General features: G+C 44.0%; 1 protein-coding gene across 6 annotated transcripts in view; it reads right to left on the reverse strand.

Annotated features, from left to right (window-relative positions):
- Positions 1-475: 475 nt before the first annotated feature.
- Positions 476-23,624, reverse strand: part of nlgn2a (neuroligin 2a) — a 302,180-nt gene continuing 279,031 nt past the window's right edge. For all 6 annotated transcript variants that reach the window (XM_060926606.1, XM_060926809.1, XM_060926868.1 and 3 more), the window contains 5 exons: positions 20,338-20,523; positions 10,466-10,731; positions 8,282-8,441; positions 7,356-7,722; positions 476-1,271 (listed from right to left, as the gene is read on the reverse strand). In XM_060926606.1, coding sequence (XP_060782589.1) covers positions 476-1,271; positions 7,356-7,722; positions 8,282-8,441; positions 10,466-10,731; positions 20,338-20,523 — 1,775 coding nt within the window. The remainder of the gene's footprint in view (positions 1,272-7,355; positions 7,723-8,281; positions 8,442-10,465; positions 10,732-20,337; positions 20,524-23,624) is intronic.

Below are 23,624 nucleotides of genomic sequence, written 5' to 3' on the forward strand. Positions count from 1 at the left end.
ACTAAAAAATAGAAGAAATAAAGACAAAAAACACTAGAAGAATCTGTTGAGAGAAAAATGAAGGGCTGATAAAGGTCTTCCAGCCTGTAGAGGGAAAAAAAAGGAAAAAAAAACCTAGAAAACGGCAACATTCTCCCTCTCATATATATATATATATATATATATATATATATATATATATATATATGCGCGCATCAGACCATTCATGACAGTCACATTCTCCCTGATGGACTATTCTTTTCCACTAAGACCATTGTGGAAAAAAAATCCTAAAGCATCCATTAATGGACAATGTGTCCTTGCTAACTGTAGCCTTGTCTCATCTGAAAAAGCAGTTTCTTTAATGCCAACATTTTCAGCTCATTCTTGCTGTTCATATGTGTCTATAAGAGGACCACCAGGAGGCTCCATTGTACTTCTTCACCAGGGAGGATGAGAGAGAAGGATGGAGAAAGGACAGGAAGAGAGGGCAGTACTATACGCGGGTGGTGGAGTGTTGGTGAGGCAGTGTGTTGTTGTGGCCAGTGGTGGAGGGGAAGGCGCTGAAGGCGTGGAGCTGCTGCATGCCTGCGATGCTGCTAGGTATCATGGTGATGGTGTTAGGAGTCATAAGAGGAACATCGTCTGGTGCCCGCCGTAGTGCCAGAGTGTAGTCTGGTGGACATGCTGGTCGCAGAGGCTCCACGTCACGCTGCTCAGAGCGCTTCATCTGCAGAGACATGAGCTCCTCCTCTTGGCTGTGTGCCAGGTCGTTGGCCGGCACGCCACGCTGTGGAGATAGGCGGTGACGCCGTGTCTCATGCCGCCGGTCTCGTTTGTAGTAGAGTGCAGCAAATGCCAGGATGTTGAGGAACAGCAAAGATGCACCCACTGCCACTGTGACACTCAACTCAGTGGAGTAGTCACGTGCATCACTAGGAAATGGAGAAAAACGTGGTCTCTCTGAGCCCTCTGGATCTGGATCTGGAGGGAAGGTTGGGTACGGTGGGCGTGTGGCACGGGGGTCAGGGCTCTTCCAGTGCGGAGGCCGTGGGGGCAGGCGGGTGGTACTGGAGCTCATGAGTTCCTCGTGCAGGTTGTGAAGGTGAGGCACCAGCTCCAGCCAGAAGGCCACTTTATTGGCACGGTAGTTGTCACGAATACGTGGTTTCAGGCCGATATGCAGGTACTGCTTGTCCTTAGAGTTGAACTTGGTCCAGATCACCTCCTCAAAGCGGTTTGGCTTTGTGTGGATGAATTTGGTGTCCTGAGGGACCGGCAGGTTAGGATCCCTGATGAGGAAAAAGTTAAAGATCAGAATATTTGTATCAGAGAGTTCTTTTGCATTTTAACCCATTTTTAGCCGACCTATAATTATGCAAAATCAAAATGTACTACTTCTGATTAACTGAAGCATAACTGGATTAGAAAAGACATATAAATTCAGTTCCAAGGTTTCAAAACAACAGGAGAACATGAAGATCTTCACCATCTACTAGTGCATCTCAAACAATTAGAATATTGTGAAAAAGTTCATTATTTTTTGTAATTTAATTCAAAAGTGTAAACTTCCATATATTCTGTATTCCTGATACCTAAAGCGAAATATTTCAAGCCTCTTTTTGTTTTAAGTTTGATGATTATGGCTTATAGCTCATGAAAATCCGTCAGAGTGCAGGCACTTATGGATGTATGTGCAGGGGAGAGTGGAAAGCAAACTTGTAATGAAGCCAAAGTGCAAAATGAAAAGCATGGTCAAAAGGCAGGCAAGGGTTGGTCAATTGGCAAACAGGGCAATACAGAAGAGACAAGAAGCATAGACAAAAAGAGATAGCGAGGGCCAGAATAGCTAGAGTCAGGCAGAGATAGAAAGGCTTGGTATGGACTGAAAACCACAGAATGATACTTCACAATGAGGGGGTGTGAGAGTGAGGATTAAGTAGTGTGGTTGATGAGTTGTGAATGAGCAACAGCTGAGTTCAATAAGCCAGTGACAGAAGGCGCTTTGCTCTTTGGGCGTTGCAGTCCTGAGTAGCCATGTTTGTAGTTTGGCTAGTGCTGTCATTCTCAATGCCTTTACTGACAGAACCCCCACCCCTGAGGAGCTCCCTCTGGGATCTAAAGTCTTCCTGGGGCACCCTCTCTCCCTAGGTGCAGGTTTGTCAGGGTGTTAGTTGCGTAGCGGAGTGTTTGAGTGAGTCCTGTGCATACTTGGCCCAAGGAATGAATCAAGATTAGTCCCCCTGGTTCCTCATACAGAAGATTCTTAGAAAGTATCCAATCTCTTGGTTGGCCCATTCCACTTGGCTGTTAGATTGGGGATGATAACCGGATATGAGACTCACTGAAACTCTTAACCGTTCCATGAAACAGGTCCATAAGTGTGAGATGAATTAGGGATCCCAGTCACTGACTATGTCCTCAGGGATGCCAAAGTACCTGAACACCTGTTGGAATAGCAATTCGGCTGTTTGGAGTGCCATGGGGATGCCAGGTAAAGGAATTAGTTTCAGGGCTTTGGAAAATCTGTCAGTTGTCACCATGATGGTGTTGTTGTCCTGGGAGGGAGGTAGGTCTGTGATGAAATCAATGGCGAGATGGGACCAGGGTCTTTGAGGTACCAGGAGGGGACAAAGCTTACCAGCGGGAGGGGTTCGTGGGACTTTCTCCTGGGCACACTCAGAGCAGGAGGTGATGAATTGGTTAATTTCAGTGAGCATGTTCTCTCACCAGTATTTGTTCCTCAGCATTTGATGAGTTCATTGGCTACCAGGATGTCCCATGGCAGGAGATGTGTGAGCCCATATGATGAGTCACATTTGGAGGTGTTTCGAGACGTAACAGAGGCTGGGCGGAAGACTGATTGGGCTTGTCCGTGGTTGGGAGTTCTTTATCTCCTGATCCAGGTCCCAAGTGAGGGACTGGATAAAGCAGTTGGGTGAGAGAATGGGGTGCATTACAGGGTCATGATGTGACAAGTCAAAGGTATGAGACAGGGTGTCTGCCTTGGTGTTCTTTGACCCTGGGCCGAACAAGATCATGAAATTAAAATGTGTGAAGAAGAGTGCCCATCTGACTTGGTATGGATTCAATCTTTTGGCCTTCTTGAGATAGGGGCGGCACGGTGGTGTAGTGGTTAGCGCTGTCGCCTCACAGCAAGAATGTCCTGGGTTCGAGCCCCGGGGCCAGCGAGGGCCTTTCTGTGTGGAGTTTGCATGTTCTCCCCGTGTCTGCATGGGTTTCCTCCGGGTGCTCCGGTTTCCCCCACAGTCCAAAGACATGCAGGTTAGGTTAACTGGTGACTCTAAATTGACCGTAGGTGTGAATGTGAGTGTGAATGGTTGTCTGTGTCTATGTGTCAGCCCTGTGATGACCTGGCGACTTGTCCAGGGTGTACCCCGCCTTTCGCCCGTAGTCAGCTGGGATAGGCTCCAGCTTGCCTGCGACCCTGTAGAAGGATAAAGCGGCTAGAGATAATGAGATGAGATGAGATATTCTAGTTTCTTATGTTCGGTAAGTATCACAAAGGTGTGTGTGGCTCCCTCCAGCCAGTGTCTCCACTCCTCGAGAGCGAGTTTGATGGTGAACAGTTGTCTGTTCCCAACATCATAATTCCTCTTTGCAGAGGTGAGTTTCTTCGAGAAAAATGCCACTGGATGAAGCTTGTGTCTCTTGCCAAAAAAGTTGGGACAAGAATCCTACTCCTGTGTCAGAGGCCTCAACTTCAACCATGAATGGCTTGGTTGGGTCAGGCTGCTGTAGGACCAGGGCAGAGGTGAAAGTGTTCTTGAGATGATTAAAGGCTTCTTCTGTCGAAGGGTTCCAGTGGAGGTGCTTGGGTCCCTTCTTGAGCAAGGCCATTTGGGGAGCAGCAATTATGCTGAAGCCTCTCATAAAAAGTGACAGTAGAAGTTGGCAAAGCCTAAGAAATGATGAAGCTCCTTTATGGATGTGGATACTGGCCAGGACATGACCGCAGGTACCTTGGAGGAATCCATGCTGACTCCTTCTGCACTTATGGCATACCCCAAAAAGGAGATTCGCTTCAAATGAAATTCACACTTCTCTGCTTTCACGTGGAGGTGATTAGCTAGTAGATGTTGGAAGACGGCTCTGACATGTTCCAGATGACTCTTCTTGTCAGGAGAGTAGATCAAGATATCGTCAATATATGTGATCACAAACTTGCCTAGCATGTCCCATAGCACGTTGTTGATAAGGCACTGGATCACACTTGGCACTGAAGGAAGGTCATAGGGCATTACCCCATACTCAAAATGGCCGGCAGTCATGCTGAAGGTGGTCTTCCATTTATCACCCTTATTGATACTGATCAAGTTGTAGGCACTGCGTAGGTCTATTTTGGAGAAGGTCTTAGCAGATCAAAGTTGTTCAAGGGCAGAGCAAACAAGAGGAAGAGGATAGGGCTATTTGATGGAGACTTAAGTCCTCTATAGTCTATGCAGGGTCAGAGACCACCACCTTGCTTCTCCACAAAGAAGAACTCAGCTGACGCTGGTGACTTAGATGAGCATCTATAACCCAGCTTGAGGGCTTCCTGGATGTATTCTTCCATGGCAGAGTGCTCCTTTTGAGAAAGGGGATAAATGAGACCACATGGAGGTGATGTGTCTGGTATAAAATCGATGGCACAATCATATGGCCGATGCGGTGGTAGCCCACAGGCTTTCCCCTTGCTAAAGACCTCTCTCAGGTCCAGGTAACACTTGGGAACATTCTCCATGGAATCAGGCTGTGGACTCTCTACTGAGGTAGAGGAGAGACTGAGTTGGGGACGTGAGAGACAGTTCTGGAAACAGGTGGGTGACCACTGGAGAATTTCCTTGTTCTGCCAAGAGATTAGTGAGCCATGAAGCTGTATCCAGGGGTACAAAAGAATGATATCGTGATTGACAGTGGTGGTCACATAGAGGGAAATGAGTTCAGAGTGGAGTGCTCCCACCAGAATGTGAACGGGAGCAGTTTGAATGGTGACAAGATTATCACCTATTGGTCCTCCATCGATGGTCCTGATGTTGAGTGGACTCTGCAGAGGGGTTGTGGGCAGGTCAAACTTCTGGACAATCATGCTGTTGATGAAATTCCCCTCCGCCCAGAGTCAACAAAGGCAGACAGAATGTGTATGGAGGATACCAGTTTTAACAACACAGGTACTTTAAATGACTGTGCACTAAATCTTACTGGACTCACCGCATGAGCTGGGGCTTCAACTGGGCTGGTGCAAGACGGACAGATGGGACACTGGTTGATATGATGCTCTGAACTCCCTTAGTAGAAGCAGAGACCCTCTCTCCTCCTCCTTTCATGTTCAGAACATTTCAGACGGGTGTAAGAAAACTCCATAGGTGTGGCATCCTCAGAGGGATGGACTGGTTTGGAGTTCTCCTTGAGAGAGGGCCAGTTGGTCAGCAGATGATCCAACCATATTGCTTGGTCAATGAGGGAGTCCAATGTTAGTTGCTTGTCTCTACACACCAGTTCACTGAGAATTTCTGGACGAAGACCTTGGCAAAACACCGCTTTTAGAGCCGGGTCATTCCATCCACTGGCTGCTGCTAGAGTTCTGAAGTCAAGGGCATATTCAGCAACTCCTCTTGAACCCTGTGTGATGGTGAGCAGACTCTAGCTGACTTCAATTCCCTTGGGTTCGTGATCAAATACTCTTTTAAACAACTTGAGGAAACGTTCATATGAAGTTGTGTGCTCACCTCCATTCTTCCATACAGCACTCACCCACTGTAGCGCTTTGCCAGTGAAAAATGAAAGAAATTTAGTAATCTTATGTTCATCAGAGATGATAGGCATGGTGGAGAAGTACATGGAGCACTAAAATAAGAATCCTTTACAGGCGAGAGCATCCCTGGCATATTTCTCCAGAATGGGGAGCTGTAGTGTGGGACTTGGAGAAGCCTCAGGGCACATTAGGAGGGCCTGCGACATCACAGCTGCAAGCTGCGCCATCCAGGTGTTGAGGTCTGCAAGCATCTGTTGATGATCTCCTAAGAGACATCTCTGGGTATTCAACGCAGTTTGCATCGCCTCCTCTGCTGCATCCATGGTAGGCGAAGTATCCTGTCAGAGTGCAGGCACTTATGGATGTATGTGCAGGGGAGAGCGGAGAGCAAACTTGTAACGAAGCCAAATCATAAAACGAGAAGCGTAGTCAAAAGGTAGACGGGGTCAGTCAATTGGCAAACAGGACAATACAGAAGAGACAAGAAGGGCAGACAAAGAGAGATAGCGAGGGTCAGAATAACTAGAGTCGGACAGATAGAAAGGGTTTGTATGGACTGGCAAACAGAACGATATTTTGCAATGAGAGGAGTGAGAGTGAGGCTTAAGTAGTGTGGTTGATGAGTTGTGAATGAGCGAAAGCTGAGTTCAATAAGCCGGTGACAGAGGGTGCTGTGCACAGATAATGAGATGAGATGAGACAATCAAAATGTGTAACTTCTGAAAAGTATGTTTATTTATACATGCAGTATATGGTTGGGGCTCCTTTACCATGAATTATTGCATCAATGTGGTGTGGCATGGATGTGATCAGCCTGTGGCACTGCTGAGGTGTTATTGAAGCCCAGGCTGCTTTGATGGTGGCCTTCAGCTCATCTGTATTTTTGGGCTGGGTGTCTCTCATCTTCCTCTTGACAATAACCCATAGATTCTCTATGGGGTCCAGGTCAGGTGAGTTGTCTGGCCAATCAACCACAGTAATATCATGGTCAGCAAACCATTTGGTAGTAGTTTCGGCATTGTGGGCAGGTGCTAAGTCCTGCTGGATAAGGAAATCACTGACACCAGCCTCAGTCCACTCCTTGTGAAGCTCTCCCGAGTTCTTGAATCAACTTTTCTTGACAATCCTCTCAAGGCTGCAGTCATCCCTGTTGCTTGTGTACCTTTTCCAGCCAGTCTTTTCAGCAATGACCTTCTGTCCCTCCTTCTGGAGGGTGTTGATGATTTGTCTTTCGGACAACTGTCAAGTCAGCCATCTTTCCCATGATTGTGACTGCCTGTGTCTACTGAACTAGACTGAGAGATACACGGTATTTATACTGTTTTAATAGTTATTTACTCAAATGCAAAATGAAATACTCTAATATTTTGAGATATGTTTTTTGCACTGTAGGCCATAATTATCAAAATTAAAATAGAAATATGTTTGAAACATTTTAGTTTACGTGTAATGAGTCTAGATTATATTAAATTTTCACTTTCTTAAATAACTGATGGAAAATATTGAACTTTTTCACGATATTCTAATTTTTTGAGATGCACTAGTATATAAAAAGCAATTGAAGGTGAGATTATTGAATGTGAACACACTCTGCATGGAAGTATGTGGCTCAGAAACATACCCAGTCTTGGCAAAGTTGGTCCAGTAGGTCATGACCACTGCACTGAGCATGACATCATTCTTGGAAAAGTTGCAGGGGAACAGGTCTGTTGCTCCAATCATGGGCACACCAAACACATATGGGATCTCATCCCCATGCGCAGCGTCTGCCCACTCAGGCCGTGTCTCTGTCTGGCAGTGGTGATAAAATGTGTAGAAATACACCGGGGACTGGTAATCTGCATGCAGCTTGGCCGTAGCCACAGCAGGAGCCACCCACTGGTGGTCTGTGAACAAAGCTAGCAGGGTCTTGCGGCGCATTTCACCATTATCTCGATCTGCCCAGTCAGTGTACATAAATTTGATGGTCTCCCTCAAGATGTCTTTACCTAGAGAAAGATTGAATAAGAAAAAAAAAGAGAAGGAAAAATTTAGAGGAAAGGCATACAATCTACCACCCTTAGAAGTGTATAGATGGAGTAAAACTTCTTCAGTTTTTATTCCCTCTTTAAATCTTTGGGTTGTATCTATGTGTATAATGGAACTTTTGCAGTAATAGCCACTTATGCCCCTGTGCATGTGATTTAGAGACACTAGGTTTAAAGGCTTGTGATGATTATACCCCATCTGTTTATATTTATCATCAATCTCTAAAACAGCAAACTCTCTTCCCCAGTGCTGAGATAAACAACCTTGGACATGATCACTGCCACCTAAATTAATTCATTTTTACACTCTGCTCAGAGACAGTCCAGCACTGTCCTCTGCTGGCACAACTTTGCAATTGCAGATACTATAAAGCAGACAGTGTTGGATGAGAGGACAGGCGGTGTAAGATGGAAGAATAACACAACAGTAAATGGATTATTGTTTATGGAACTCCAAAACATTTTGACTGCATTTTATAATCCGTCCATTTAAGAACAGTTAAGGCTTCATAACACTGACCTTCAGGATATCCATAGAGGTTGTCCACAAAGTTGGAGATAGTGTAATCAAAAGCTGCAGCTGAAATTCCCTCCTCACTTTCTGAGCCACCATCATCCACAAACTTCAGCCCCTCTCCCTGGTTCACGCCAATCAGGAGGTCATAATTCAGGAACTCCCCCTAGTGGATGTGGTGTGGAAATTACAGCATTATATCAGCTTTGAAGCAATCACAAAATTCTGGTTCTCCAGTAATTGATAAGTCCAACAAAATTACTCATAAAAACTGTTTTCATAGCTCTCTTTGTTAAGTCTATCAAAGAGAGTGTGAAAAGATATCTCTTGGTAGAAAATCAGCAAACCTCAGTATTATTATTTAACCAAATGTTATGCAAAACTGTACAGAAGTAATTATTTTATATCATATGTGAAAATAAAGAAGTTTGATTTTAAGCTTTAACAGAAGATTTGTTTAAAAAAGTAATGCAATTAAAATAAGTGTGGTTTTAAAAGTACGTGCACCCCCACAGTGAACACTTGGTATGGCTTTTCCTGTCAACAGTAATAGCACTAACACTCACAAGAGCCATTAAAAACTTTTTTATATGGCACAGTTGGGCTTCATGGTAATTTTCAAATTGCTTATACTGTGTACCCATATCTATTTTGCTGTGTTTTCCAAAAATATTATTTATGATTCTTTCCCATTTGGATTCTAATCCAATTCTTTACAAACATCAATATGGTTTTTGGAAAAATCATTCCATTTATATGGTGCTACTCTACCTGATTGACAAAGTTTCCTCTGCACTTAACAATCATGAATTTCCTTGTAGTATCTTTATAGACCTGTCCAAAGCTTTTGATACAATAAACCATCCTATTTTATTGGAAAAATTGGATAAATATGGCTTTCATGATCTTACATACAAACAGGTAAGTAATTATATTATAACAATAAGTTAGTAATTGTTTGTGTCAAAGGCTGTGATTCAAACAAAGCCAGACAACGCTGTGGGGTTCCACAGGGATCCATTCTTGGACCATTATTATTTCCTATCTATATTACTGATTTCTCAAATGTTTCAAATGTTCTTTCCCAAATTATGTTTGCAGATGATACAAACCTATTTCTTTCTCATTCAAATTTCATCTCTTTGATAAAAGATGCTAATGTTGGTCTAACTGCCTATGTTACATGGTTTAAATTAAACAAATTATCTTTGAATGTTAAAAAATCTAATTTCATCGTTTTCATTGGTAAAAAGATGTATCCCAAAGATTTATCTAAAATCATACTACTCAGTCTACTGAGATGCCTCAAGTGTCATCTACAAGATTCTTGGGAATTATTATTGATGAAAGTTTGAATTGGAGAGAACAAACAGACTGGGTTAGTAAGAAAGTGAATAAAATAATTGGTACAATAAGGAGGGTTCATCATCTTGTTGCTATAAACTGTCTCCTTACTCTTTATTACAGTTTAATTTATCCTTATCTTTCTTATTGTCATATAGTTTGGGCCAGTAGTTTTCCTACTACCCTTCACAAAATTCTGGCCCTCCAGAAATGTTTTATGAGCATTGGAACCCGATCTAATCCCTTATTTAAAAAACTGCAGGTTCTTATGATTTATGATATTAATATTTTCCAAATAGGGTATGTGTTTTTATTTATGAGATTCATTTGGGCAAAGGGAATGTTCCTGGGCAGTTTCAGAGCAATGCTGAAGTTCATTCTTATTTAACTCAGCAGTCTGCAGATTTTCATCCTCCTAAATTTCTAACCAGCAGAGGACGATTTTCTATAAGATTTAGGGGTATCAAGTAATGGAACAGCTATGTAATGGAAAATACTATGATTGTTTTTGAGACTTAAAAGGTAAGTAATTTTTTCCAGTTCTTTGAGTGTTTGTTGATTCTATATCCAATCAAAATTTAATATTCTCTTCGAAAATGCAACAGTTGACTGAGTTCTCTGTTAAAAATAGATGCAGTGCACAGTCTGCAGTCCAGGTGGCCCTCAGGTTGGCACAGCTTCATGTTTTCCTTGATTTAACTCATCAGATGAGAACCAGAACTTGGGAACTGCTGAATTATGTATTTTTGTGCTCCCTGTGCCCTTATAAAGCACATAGAAACTAAAAGTACACTGCCTCAGGAGAGAGGCATGCTCACTCTGAAGCTGAACTCTCATGGTATTAACCTGCTGCATGAGAATCTCTGGGTCATCGGGCACCACGTCTCCATCCACCACAGGGCCAAAGGCAACATGATAGCGTGCGGGTTGTATATCCTGATCCACTAGCTCCCTGAAGCTTTTTCTCCTCAGGCAGTCCACCAGATCAGCCGTCTCACTGTATGAGCAGCCAACCTTACGTGCTAGGATCTTGGTGTACTTCAGAGGCTGATAGTTGATGGACCAGCTGGAGATGGCTGATCCGCTCTGGGCAATAGCCCTCTGGAAGAGGCCTGCAGGACACCACACACAGCATTAGATTGCAGGTTCCCAAGGTGAAACACTGCAACATTTTAATATGAGCTAAGCTAAATGTTCCTTTATGAATAATAATTGTCTTAAATGTGACATGCTAAGATTGTTATAGCATTGCACACAGAGCAAATCCATCCAGAGTTTGTGTGGCTACTGTCCGTTTTACTCTGAATGATGCTGTAAATAGTAATGACTATGTGGCGAAAGATACAGTGAGTGAAAAAGACAAAGTCATGATATGTTATCCCCAAGGATTTCCTACCAGCTATAAAAACAATATATAGTGTTGTGTTGTCAATTTTCTGGTACCAGTACACTGCTGCAGCTCAAATTTTCTCCTTGAATATTCTCATAAAAAGAATTGTAGCTTATTTGATGCAGTCCATGAGGAAATACTGTTATTTCTTCACCACTTCCTCTATCAGGTTACAGTTTTACAGCATGTAAGCCAGACATTAAAGTCTGTAGCAGAGTTATTAGAGTGATGCTGCAACTAGTAGTTAAACATTCTGCTGTTCCTGTCTGTCAGGAAACAAATCTGTATGTAAGTATGCGTCCACAAGAATCAAACACTCCAGAGTAGTGTTTTTTCTTTTTTAATATCCTTGAGCACTTCAGTCAGTCCATCAAAAAACACAGCACATTCAGCACATTTTAGGCAGTAAACAAGGGCAGGCTATGCAATAAATAAATAAATAAATAAATTTATAAAGAAAATAAACCGGGCGGCACGGTGGTGTAGTGGTTAGCGCTGTCGCCTCACAGCAAGAAGGTCCTGGGTTCGAGCCCCGGGGCCGGCGAGGGCCTTTCTGTGTGGAGTTTGCATGTTCTCCCCGTGTCCGTGTGGGTTTCCTCCGGGTGCTCCGGTTTCCCCTACAGTCCAAAGACATGCAGGTTAGGTTGACTGGTGACTCTAAATTGACCATAGGTGTGAATGTGAGTGTGAATGGTTGTCTGTGTCTATGTGTCAGCCCTGTGATGACCTGGCGACTTGTCCAGGGTGTACCCCGCCTTTCGCCCGTAGTCAGCTGGGATAGGCTCCAGCTTGCCTGCGACCCTGTAGAAGGATAAAGCGGCTAGAGATAATGAGATGAGAATGAGAAAATAAAACTGCTGAAGAACAGCAGACCCACAATCTCTCATTAGTATTATTTCAATCCATTTCTAATTCTCTATTCATGAGTATTTAGCATGAACACTGATTTGAGGCAGCTTTCAATGTCTTAACACTCGTTAGCTTCCACCTTACTCATCTATTTGCTAATTCTATACCTAGTCATCGAGTCAATAACAGCAGAATTAATGAGTATCCTCATTTCAAGAAAATTGTTTATTATTTAAATGTGTCCATGATTATGAGTTAACAAGGTCATTTACGTATAGCAGTCTTAAAGACACAGGAACAAAACAGTCTGTTATTTCTGTTGGACGAAAAGAGATTGAAAAATGCTCATGTAAAATTAAAGGGACAGTCTTTAGACATAAAGCCGCACAAACGTCATAAGGAGACTTGAAGAAAACAATACAAAAACTAGCAAGGGACTCGGTAGAGTGCATACTCTCCTCTATCGAATATGTGGTATGCCAAGCCACATATTCGGATCTGCATCACAATCTAATCAATTGTTCCTTGGCACATGGCCTACCTTTCCTCATAATGTCTTCAAAATTGAGTCACCACTTTTTTGAGTTATGTTGGGAACAGACAGACAGGAAAACAAACAAACAAACCAATGGACGTGAAAACATAAGCTCCTCCAACAAAGTTGGTAAAGGTAACAATATGGGAAATGGGCCGTATGTAGAACAGGTTAGCTTCATGGATTGTTTCTCGCCTTCTAAGGTATACATGGCATTTTAGTGGCTTCAGTATATAAGTCAGCATAAGCCAATCAACTACAGGTTCTGGGAAAATCTGTCTGAATACTGAGAGTCAAGGGAATCAAGGATAAAACCAATGATTTACATAGAATTGTGTTTGTACTTTATTTTAGTCATATGTTAATCAGTGAAGTGCTAACAATCAAAACAAGGTAATAAACAAAAAAAGCCTTATCAACAGTTATATGATTCTTCTTCTCTTCTTCTTCTTCTTCTTCTTCTTCTTCTTCAATAATAACTTTTAGGCTTAAATTATGTGGGGTATTCACCATACAAGTCCCTGTTACTTTAGAAACGTTAACTTACTGAAACAAGCACACAAATATAAAGCTGTAACTTTGCCTTACACTCGACCCTACTGTCTAAATAATCAGAACTGGTGTAAAAATGAGTAGTTTTAGACTCTTAACCTGGGGAATAAACTTAAACTATTAAAAATGCTTTGTTGAGTCAAATATTCACTTTGTGACATGATAATATAGCTTGTAACTCTTACACAATATGTGGAATAATCACAGAACTTCATGCATTTTCTTTGTGATTCTGCACTATTGTTCAAGCAGTATTTCAAATTCAGACGTTTGTTGAACAAATTTGTGGATATTGGAAATATCAAGTAGGAACTGTATACACCTGATTGTGCTTGATGGTGTACTGCTTGGTCTGTTTCTTTAGAAAACAATTAGCAGCTAACATTAAATACAAGGCATGTCCAGGTGTTTGACTGGGACCATATGCTTTTTGTTTGTTTGTTTGTTTAAATCATGATTTTAAGCATTAAATGAAGTAAATAAGTGCTGAAATGTACTTTGCTAACCTTATTCTCCATTGACCTGCTCTACAACTTTACAGGCTGGCTCTTATCTTTGTAAGACTGGAGTAGCTTACTGTAAGAAACATTATTCAGTGCTGAAAAAGATCAAAAACAATTCTTTTGGCAGCCTATTTGCAGTCATCGGAGGATGCACAATTCAATACAAACTCTTACTCAAATCAGTAACCCAAAGTTTGAAGATTTTTTTTATTAATGAAATTGTTGTGCATGTGTAAAAGACTGCACTCTCACTGGGTCTCCACATGCTTATCTTGAAATTATATTACAGCTGAGTATCTTCCTTATGGGTTTAACACAAGTAACTGAACAAAGCTGAGCTGACATGATTGACATCTCTATGGACAACTCTTGTCAAGACTTACCTCCTGTGACTGACAGGTCAGGGTGTGGTGAGGATGACAGTGAGGATGAGGATGTTAGGGATGAAGATGGACACTTTTTTGACAATGAAGAAGAGTGTGATAGCATGGAGACACATGCACAGCAGTGACAAGCAGGGAAAAAACAAAGCTGTTAGATAATTGAAGGGGTAACACAGATACACACACAAGGACATATGAAAAACAGTATCAGGCCCAGATTTACTAATAGTTTACATTGTTTAAAAAAAGATTCATGAAATTGTCACTTCTAACAACACTGAAAGAGAGCTTGTAAAATTCCATACACTTAATGAACAGAACACATACTTGTGTTTATACTCTCAGATTCGTCTCTCATTCATTTGGAAAACTTTTTGAAGCATCTCACCATCTTTACTCAGCATTATACTTGACACACAATTGTGCATGTGTAAGGTAAGTTTAAGTTTTACTCTTTAGTTGCTTTGAGGTCGAAACTTGCCATTGCTATTGAAAACAAATAACGTTCACAATTATCCTGTTTAATATTTTTTCTTCCTTTCCACACAATTTCTTTTACAAAACACTCCCACTGACAGCACACAGGCCTAACAGTTCCAGCAGAAACAGCTAAAATGCCCTTGAGCAAGGCAGCGAACCCCCACCTGCTCCCCAGGCTGCTCTAGGTATGTTGCACATCGCTCTGGATAAGGGTGTCTGCTAAATGCCTGTAATGTAATGTAATGTAACGTAATGTAATGAATCCTGAAGCAAACATACAGCCAATAACACACACACACACACACACACACACACACACACACACACACACAAGACTGCATAATATAGGCAGAATACTACATTGTTACTGAGGATATTGTTAGGACTGGGACTGTTTTGGCCTCTAGAGGCCGCTGTTATTTCCTTTTCTTGTCATGTTTGTTTTGGCCTCTAGAGGCCGCCACTGTTCCTGTGTTTTGTGTTTGTCTTTATTGCCTGTTTTGTCTTCATTAGTGTCACCTGTGTTCAATTTATTTTGTGTATAAATACTCCTCTGTTTGTCCCCCTAGTCACGGAGTCTTTATGCTATGCTGTTAGTGCTAGTTCCCTCGGTCCCATGTATCTTGCCTGTGTCTTTGTATTCTTGGTTTTTGCTTCTTTCTTTTGGACTTTGTGGATTCTGTTTTGACCTTTTTGATCTTCTGAGCATTTGAGTTTTTGCCTCTTCTTTTCTTAGTTGGATTTTGGACTTTGACCCTTTGGATATTTTTATTTTTTGTACATCTTCTGAGCTTTGGATTATCCTTTTGTTTTTTCCTTTGGATTATATATAGTGTAAATAAACTGTTTTTGATACCCTACTTTCGCCTCACACCTCTGCACTTGAGTCATCCTGGTGGCCTAGTGGGAGTTTGCTGGATTATCACACCAGCGAACCAGGTTCGAATCCCAGCAAAACCCTAACAGAAAGACTCCGTCATGACCGACTCAGCAGAGGCATCTTCAATGGTCTACCCGGCTAACCTTCAGGGAATTATGGCTTCTTTAACACACTTCGGAGCTACCATGGACGAACACTCACAAGCCAACGTGAGGTACTGCTTCAGCAAATTGGGAAAACCCTGGCACAGCTGACTCCTCTGCCCGCATATCCTGCTCCCTGATCCGGCTCCCGCTCCAGTGCCTCCTGCCACACTGTCTCCTTCACCTCGCGAACCCAGCCTTCCTGCACCACAGAGGTATGACGGTGAGTGCCGGGAGTTCCTTATCCAGTGCCAACTCACCTTTGAGCTCCAGCCTACCACCTACACTACGAATTGCCGCAAGATCACCTTTGTGATAACCTTGTTAGCTGGTAAGGCATGAGCTTGGGCTACAGCTATCTGGCAGAGACGGGGACCCGAGTGCTCTGATTTTGAACTGTTTACTGAAGAGATGCTTCGGGTCTTCGACCAGGCGGACATCAGTACAGACGCAGCCAGAAAGCTCATGTCCATCTGGCAAGGAGGAAGTGTCGCAGACTACGCCATATTGCTCGCAGCAGTCAGCAGATGGAACGAGGCTGCCCTGGTTTCAGCCTTTCACCATGGTTTGTCTGACCCCATCAAAGACGACCTGGCCTCTATCGGATGCCCAAGTGACCTCAAAACCCTGATCTCACATGCTATTCGTCTTGACAACAGGATTAGAGAACACCGCCAAGTCCTGAGTCTCCCCGGCCCCACTGCCTCAACATGGAGCCCGTCTACCTCCTCCAGTGACTGTCCAGAGCCCATGCAAGTTGGCCGTACTCGTCTCGCCGCAGCTGAGAGGGAGCACAGAAGGAGGGACAAGTGTTGCATCTACTGTGGCAAGCCTGGCCATTTCCGAGCATCATGTCCCGAGCTCTCGGGAAAAGGACCGCCCCGTCCAGCCGAGGGAGGGTTGTAACGGGGCCTACCCTCTCTCCCGAACTCCCTGGCCAAGGAGTCTACATCCCGGTCTCCATCTCCTGGGGTGAGTCCGTCCACTCTTGTCAAGCCTTGTTAGACTCCGGGGCGGCTGGAAACTTTATGGATGTTCACTTCGCCCAAAGTATCAATGTTCCTACTGCTCCTCTTGAAATCCCGCTGTCTGTGTCTGCCCTCGATGGCCAAGTGTTAGGTGATGGAAGAGTCACCCAAGTTACTTCTTCAGTCTTTCTCCAGTCTCAAGGTCAGAAGGAAGAGATATCCCTGCATCTTATTCATTCACCAGAGTTCCCAGTGATTCTAGGCCTTCCTTGGCTTACCCGCCACAACCCTTGCATAGACTGGGTAACAAGCCAGGTTGTGGAATGGGGCCCTGCGTGCCATGCCTCTTGTCTGCTCTCTAGCTCTCCTGTGTCTCCTGCCGAGCCCCCTGATCTCACCGAGCTATCTCAAGTTCCCACAGAGTACTGGGATTTGAAGGAGGTATTTAGCAAAAGCAGGGCCGCCGTTCTTCCTCCGCACCAGGCCTACGACTGTGCCATCGACTTGCTCCCTGGGACTACCCCTCCTCGGGGCAGACTGTTCTCCCTCTCTCAGCCAGAACGCAAGGCCATGGAGGAATACCTCAAGGACGCCCTGGTCTCTGGGTTCATTCGATCCTCCACCTCACCTGCTGGTGCCGTCTTCTTCTTTGTCGGCAAAAAGGATGGGGGGCTCCGACCATGTATTGACTACAGGGGCCTGAACAAGATCACTGTGCGCAACCGCTATCCCCTTCCGCTGATGTCCACAGCATTTGACCTGCTCCAAGGCGCCACCGTCCACCAAGTTGGACCTATGGAACGCATACCACCTCATCCGTATCCGACAGGGAGACGAGTGGAAGACTGCCTTTAACAATCCGTCAGGGCACTACGAGTACCAGGTGATGCCCTTTGGACTCACCAATGCACCAGCTGTTTTTCAGGCCCTAATCAACGACGTCTTGAGGGACATGATTAACCAGTACGTCTTTGTCTACCTCGACGACATCTTGGTATTTTCCAAGACCTTGCAGGAGCACCGCCACCATGTCCGCCAGGTTCTCCAGAGGCTGCTATGGAACAATCTGTTTGCGAAGGCCCAGAAATGCGAGTTTCATGTCCCCGAGGTCTCCTTCCTGGGATTTATTGTATGGACGGGACAACTCTAAATGGACCCAGCCAAGACCCTGGCCATCCAGGACTGGTCCACTCCCAAGTCCGTCAAGGAGGTGCAGCGGTTCTTAGGATTTGCTAACTTTTACCACAAGTTCGTCAGGAACTTCAGTTCCGTAGCAGCACCCATGTCAGATCTCACCAAAGGGACTGGTGGATCTTATGTCTGGTCTCCTCAGGAGGAAAAGGCGTTTAAAGACCTCAAGCACCGCTTCTGCACGGCACCCATTCTGGTCCTCCCAGACACCTCCCAACCATTCATCGTGGAGGTGGACGCCTCGGACAGTGGTGTCGGTGCGGTGCTCTCTCAATGTTCGGAAGGAAAGTTGCACCCCTGCGCATACTTCTCCCACCGCCTGAGCCCTGCGGAGTCCCGGTACGATGTGGGGGATCGAGAACTGCTTGCGGTGAAACTGGCCCTTGAGGAGTGGAGGCAGTGGCTGGAAGGAGCGCAACATCCATTCCTGGTTTGGAAGAGACCACAAGAACCTGGAGTACCTCCAACAAGCCAAGAGGCTGAACCCACGACAGGCTAGGTGGGCCTTGTTTTTCAGCCGGTTTAATTTCACCCTATCATACCGCCCAGGCTCTAAGAACACCAAACCGGACGCGCTCTCCAGGCTGTTCTCGCCCAACAACAGGGAGCGTGAGGTTGGGCCTATTATCCCTGTATCCCGGATTGTGGCCCCTGTCCGCTGGGGTATTGAGGAGACCGTTCGACAAGCTCAATGCCAGGAGCCTGGTCCTGGGATGGGGCCACCGGGCCTCCTGTACGTCCCTCGTTAAGCCCGGGCCAAGGTTCTCCAGTGGGGTCACTCTTCCCCTCTTACCGCCCACCCGGGAGCTCGGAGGACCCTGGACTTCTTGAAGAGATGCTTCTGGTGGCCTAACATGGAAAAGGAAGTGAGGTCATTCGTCCTGTCCTGTGAGATCTGCACCAGAACCAAGAACCCACGACAGTGTCCCCAGGGTCTCCTGCATCCTCTGCCTATTCCCCGGCATCCCTGGTCCCATGTGGCGGTCGACTTCATTACAGGCCTGCCAGACTCTCAAGGTAACACTGTCATTTTGGTTATAGTCGACAGATTCTCGAAGGCCTGCCACTTCATACCACTGTGCAAACTCCCTTCTGCTCTGGAAACAGCTAAATTAATATTTAATCATGTCTTCCGAGTCTTTGGTCTCCAACAGGACATCGTCTCAGACTGGGGGCCCCAGTTCTCCTCCCGAGTGTGGCACGGGTTTTGCAAGCTCATCAGAGCCACTGCCAGCCTCTCCTCTGGGTTCCGCCCCCAGTCCAATGGCCAGACGGAGAGGCTCAACCAGGACCTGGAAACCACCCTGCAAGGCCTGGCTATGGATAACCCGACATCGTGGAGCACCTGGCTGCCATGGGCAGAGTACGCCCACAACACCCTGCAGTCATCGGCCACCAAGCTGTCGCTGTTCCAGTGCCAATTCGGGTTCCAGCCACCCCTGTTCCCGGACCAGGAGGAGGACGCTGGGGTGCCCTCGGTCAATCAGTACGTGAGACGGTGTCGCAAGACCTGGAGCAAGGTCAGGAGGACCCTCATCCAGACCTCCAGAACCAACCAGACTCAGGCCAACCGCCATAGAAGGCCTGCCCACGTTTTCCGCCCTGGGCAGCAGGTTTGGCTGTCCGCCAAGGACCTTCTGCTATGGGTGGAGAACCGCAAGCTTGCTCCTCGCTACACTGGCCCCTTCAAAGTTGTGCGCAGGGTGAACCCTGTCTCCTACCGGCTCCAGTTACCACGAATGCTAAGAATCAACCCCACATTCCATGTTTCCCTGTTGCGGCCCGTATTGTCGTCCACGTATGACCCTGCCCCTAGGAATCCCCCGCCCCCCCGCATCTTCCAGGGTCAGACTGTGTTCACTGTGCATCACCTGCTTGACTCCCGCCGGGTCCGCGGTGGGCTCCAATATTTAGTGGACTGGGAGGGCTATGGCCCTGAGGAGCGCTGCTGGGTCCCAGCTCGGGACATACTTGATAAGGAACTTTGTCGGGACTTCCATTCAGCCCATCCGGATTGCCCTGGGAACGTCAGGAGATGCTCCTGGGGGGGGGGGGAGTCCTGTTAGGACTGGGACTGTTTTGGCCTCTAGAGGCCGCTGTTATTTCCTTTCCTTGTCATGCTTGTTTTGGCCTCTAGAGGCCACCACTGTTCCTGTGTTTTGTGTTTGTCTTTATTGCCTGTTTTGTCTTCATTAGTGTCACCTGTGTTCAGTTTATTTTGTGTATAAATACTCCTCTGTTTGTCCCCTAGTCATGGAGTCTTTATGCTGTGCTGTTAGTGCTAGTTCCCTCTGTCCCATGTACCTCGCCTGTGTCTTTGTATTCTTGGTTTTTGCTTCTTTCTTTTGGACTTTGTGGATTCTGTTTTGACCTTTTTGATCTTCTGAGCGTTTGAGTTTTTGCCTCTTCTTTTCTTAGTTGGATTTTGGACTTTGACCCTTTGGATATTTTTATTTTTTGTACATCATCTGAGCTTTGGATTATCCTTTTGTTTTTTCCTTTGGATTGTATATAGTGTAAATAAACTGTTTTTGATACTCTACTTTCCCCTCACGCCTCTGCACTTAAGTCATCCCCCTGGTGGCCTAGTGGGGGTTTGCTAGATTATCACACCAGCGAACCAGGTTCGAATCCCAGCAAAAACCTAACAGATATCCTTTGCAACATATTAAAAATAGTTTAATAATCCCTTAACATGAATAGTTAAAGGGTGGATATGATTTGAACTCATAATATTTGTTGGAAAATTCATCAGTTCTATACCCAAATTTATAGTAACATTTGGATAACTATTAGCAAATGATGTATGTCCACAAACACCCCTCCCCCCTCCCCCACTCTTACCCTCAGAGTGGTGGGAGAGGATTAGCAGGTTGATACAAGTGGCTCCAGCTCCTGAGCCAAAGATGGTGATGCGTTCTGGATCACCTCCAAAATGGCCAATATTTTCATTCAACCAACGCAGAGCCTGGATCTGGTCCAGCAGCCCATAGTTCCCTTTAGCAGACTGATCTCCAGTACTGAGAAACCCTGTGAAGAGTGAAACAAAACATCATCATCAATTTGGCATAATTACTGTTGTTGAAACATTGGTCCTCCTGAACTTGGATAAGGACAGCACAGCCAGGAGGCAAATCACTAACATGTTATCATTTTCCTCAAAAAAACATGTGTTGAGAAATCATCCAAACTGATTCTGCTTGCCAGTAACAGAAGTAGTTTTGATGTCCTTCAGATGAATTAGACCAAAACCAAGGTGCAGTAAAAACTGATAGATCCACATGACTTGAATGAGACAGGGAATGATAAAAGGAAAGAGGGAATGAGAGAGAAAGACAGAGGGAATGAGAGAGGAAATGAGGCAATGAGAAACACACAGAGCAAATGAGACAGGGAAAGAGGGAATGAGTGAGGGAATGAGAGAGGCAAAGATGGAATGAGAGAGGCACACAGGAAATCAGAGAGGGGAAAGAGTAAATGAGAGATGGAATAAGAAAGGGAATGAGAATAAAAAAGAGAGAAAGAATGGTTTTCTTCTGATCTTGTAAACTGTATTCAGTGTGTACTCCTGGACGGTTGCTATTCTGATGCATTTACATTGTATTATCGTGTAACCCAGGGCTCATGCTTAGGCCCATTGCTCTTTACCCTGTATGCAAGCAAGTTGTTTGAAGTGGTTAGAAAACATCTCCCTCATGTCCATGCTCACACAGATGATACACAACTTTATTTGTCATTCAAGCCTGATTGTGCTTCAAGCTCCCGTGATGTGATTACTGCCATGGAACGCTATGTGCAAGACAGAAGATCATGGATGCTGACTGATAAATTGAAGTTGAATGATGACAAAACGGAATTTATGGTAACTGGCATGTCATCAATTATCCAAGGTGGATGCTGACTGTCTTGCAGTTGATGATGCTGATGTGTCTCCTGTTCCAGTAGTAAAGAACCTTGGGATATGGATGGACCTGAATCTCAATCTACAGGTATCAACAAGACTTTTCAAGCTGCCTACTATCGTCTTCTGAACATTAGAAGAATCAGGAAATATCTAATTAATGATGCAGCACAAACATGAGTTCAAGCTTTAATAATAGGCCACATTGACTACTGCAATAGTATTTTATATGGCCTGCCTTCTATACATATTGCTAAATTGCAAAGACTGCAGCACTCTGCTGCCAGACTGATCTGTAATGTTCCTCATTCTTGCTCATCTGGCCAACAGGCGATGAGCTTATGCCTTCATGTCTTGTCTGTTGTCTGTCGTCCGGTGTCCATCCGTTGTCGGCCATATTTCATGAAAATCGCTTTTTCTCTCTCAACTTTTCACCAATTTTCATTCTTTGTGGCAGGAAGGTAGGTCTGCCTGCGATGCATATAACTTCTACCCAGATTTGCTTACTTACAATCATTAATGAAGTTATGGACTAATTAAACCTTAATGGGCAGTTCAACAAAAATAGCTTCTTCTCAGTCAATTCCTTGCCATTTTGGATTCTTTCTGGCAAATAGGCCGGTATTCCTAGGGTGTATATAGCTTGTATATAGCTTGCAACATTTATTGCACAAGGTGGCCCACTTTAGATTGTTCCTTCTGGACTAGACGGAGCTGGAGTGAGCTACGCCGTCATTGACGTTCTTGTTCACACATAACACCTGTTTTGTTCTCTTTGCACTGGCTGCCAGTGAAATTTAGAATTGAATTTAAACTAGTTATGATTATTCTTAAAGCAATACATGGGCTTTCCCCTGAGTATATATGCAATATGATTAAGATTAAGGATTGCTCACAGTATAGTTTAAGATCGAATAATGGCATACTACTTCAACCATCTGCTGTCAAAACTAAGAAAACCCTGGGTGACTGCACTTTTTCTGTGGCAGCACCTTGTGTATGGAACAGATTACCTTTAGAAGTTCGAAATGAATCTTGTTTTAATAGATTCAAGAGTTTACTGAAAACATATATTTTTTTTAGATTGGCTTTTTATTAGCTCTTATGAAGCTATTGAATGGAAGCTATAAAATCATCCATCCATCCATCCATCCATCCATCCATCCATCCATCCATTATCTGTAGCTGCTTATCCTGTTCTATAAAATCATCATCATCATTATTATTATTAGTGAATTTAAATTTGATATATTTAGTATGTTAGGTTTTTTCATTACGTACCTTTATCTTGAATATCTTTATTTGAACATAGGACGGTTATCATGGTTATTGTTGGATATTTCACAATAGGATATTTTAATATTTATAGTTTTTATAACAATCATAGGGCATTTTACCATAGGACATTACCACGAGCTATTTTGTATCTTTGTCATATTTTATGTTGATTTTAATCTTGTAATTCACATTTGATCATATTGATATGTAAATTTGCACAATAGAATCATTTATTATTATTATTATTATTATTATTATTATTATTATTATTATTATTAAGAGACTAGGAAAGAGGGAATGTGAGAGGGGATGAGAGTGGAAAGAAGGGTGTGCTGAGTATTTTGAGCAGAGATGAAGAAACTGTTCGTCTGTCTCTAGATAATTAAAGCCTGACTCAGCATTGTGCACACACACACACACACACACACACACACTTAGTTCTCAAAAATGCATTGCAATGCACTGGTCCTAGATGCCAGAACAGGATCTGGTAACAGAAAAGATACTTTCTCAATTTTTTATTGTTTTGTATGTAACATCGGTTAAAAAATGTTGGGACACCATGTAAAAAGGAAATAAAAACATAATATGATGGTTTGCAAATCATGTAAATCCTATATTTCATTGAAAACAGGACAAAGACGGCATATCAAAGATTGAACTTGAGAAATTTTATTGTTTTTTTGAAAAACATATGCTCATTTTGAATTTGATGCCAGCAACACATTTAAAAAAAGTTGGGACAGGGGCATATTTACCACTGTATTTCATCACCTCTGCTTTTAACAATGCTCTGTAAATGTTTGGGAACTGAGGAGACCAAATTGCTGTAGTTTTGAAAGTGAAATATTTTTCCATTCTTGCTAGATATACAATTTCAGTTGCTCAACAATTTGGGGTCACCTTTGTCATTTTTTGCGTTTCATAATGCGCCAGATGTTTTCAGTGGATG

Source organism: Neoarius graeffei, chromosome 1 (assembly GCF_027579695.1).
Source record: "Neoarius graeffei isolate fNeoGra1 chromosome 1, fNeoGra1.pri, whole genome shotgun sequence".
NCBI classification, from domain to species: domain Eukaryota; kingdom Metazoa; phylum Chordata; class Actinopteri; order Siluriformes; family Ariidae; genus Neoarius; species Neoarius graeffei.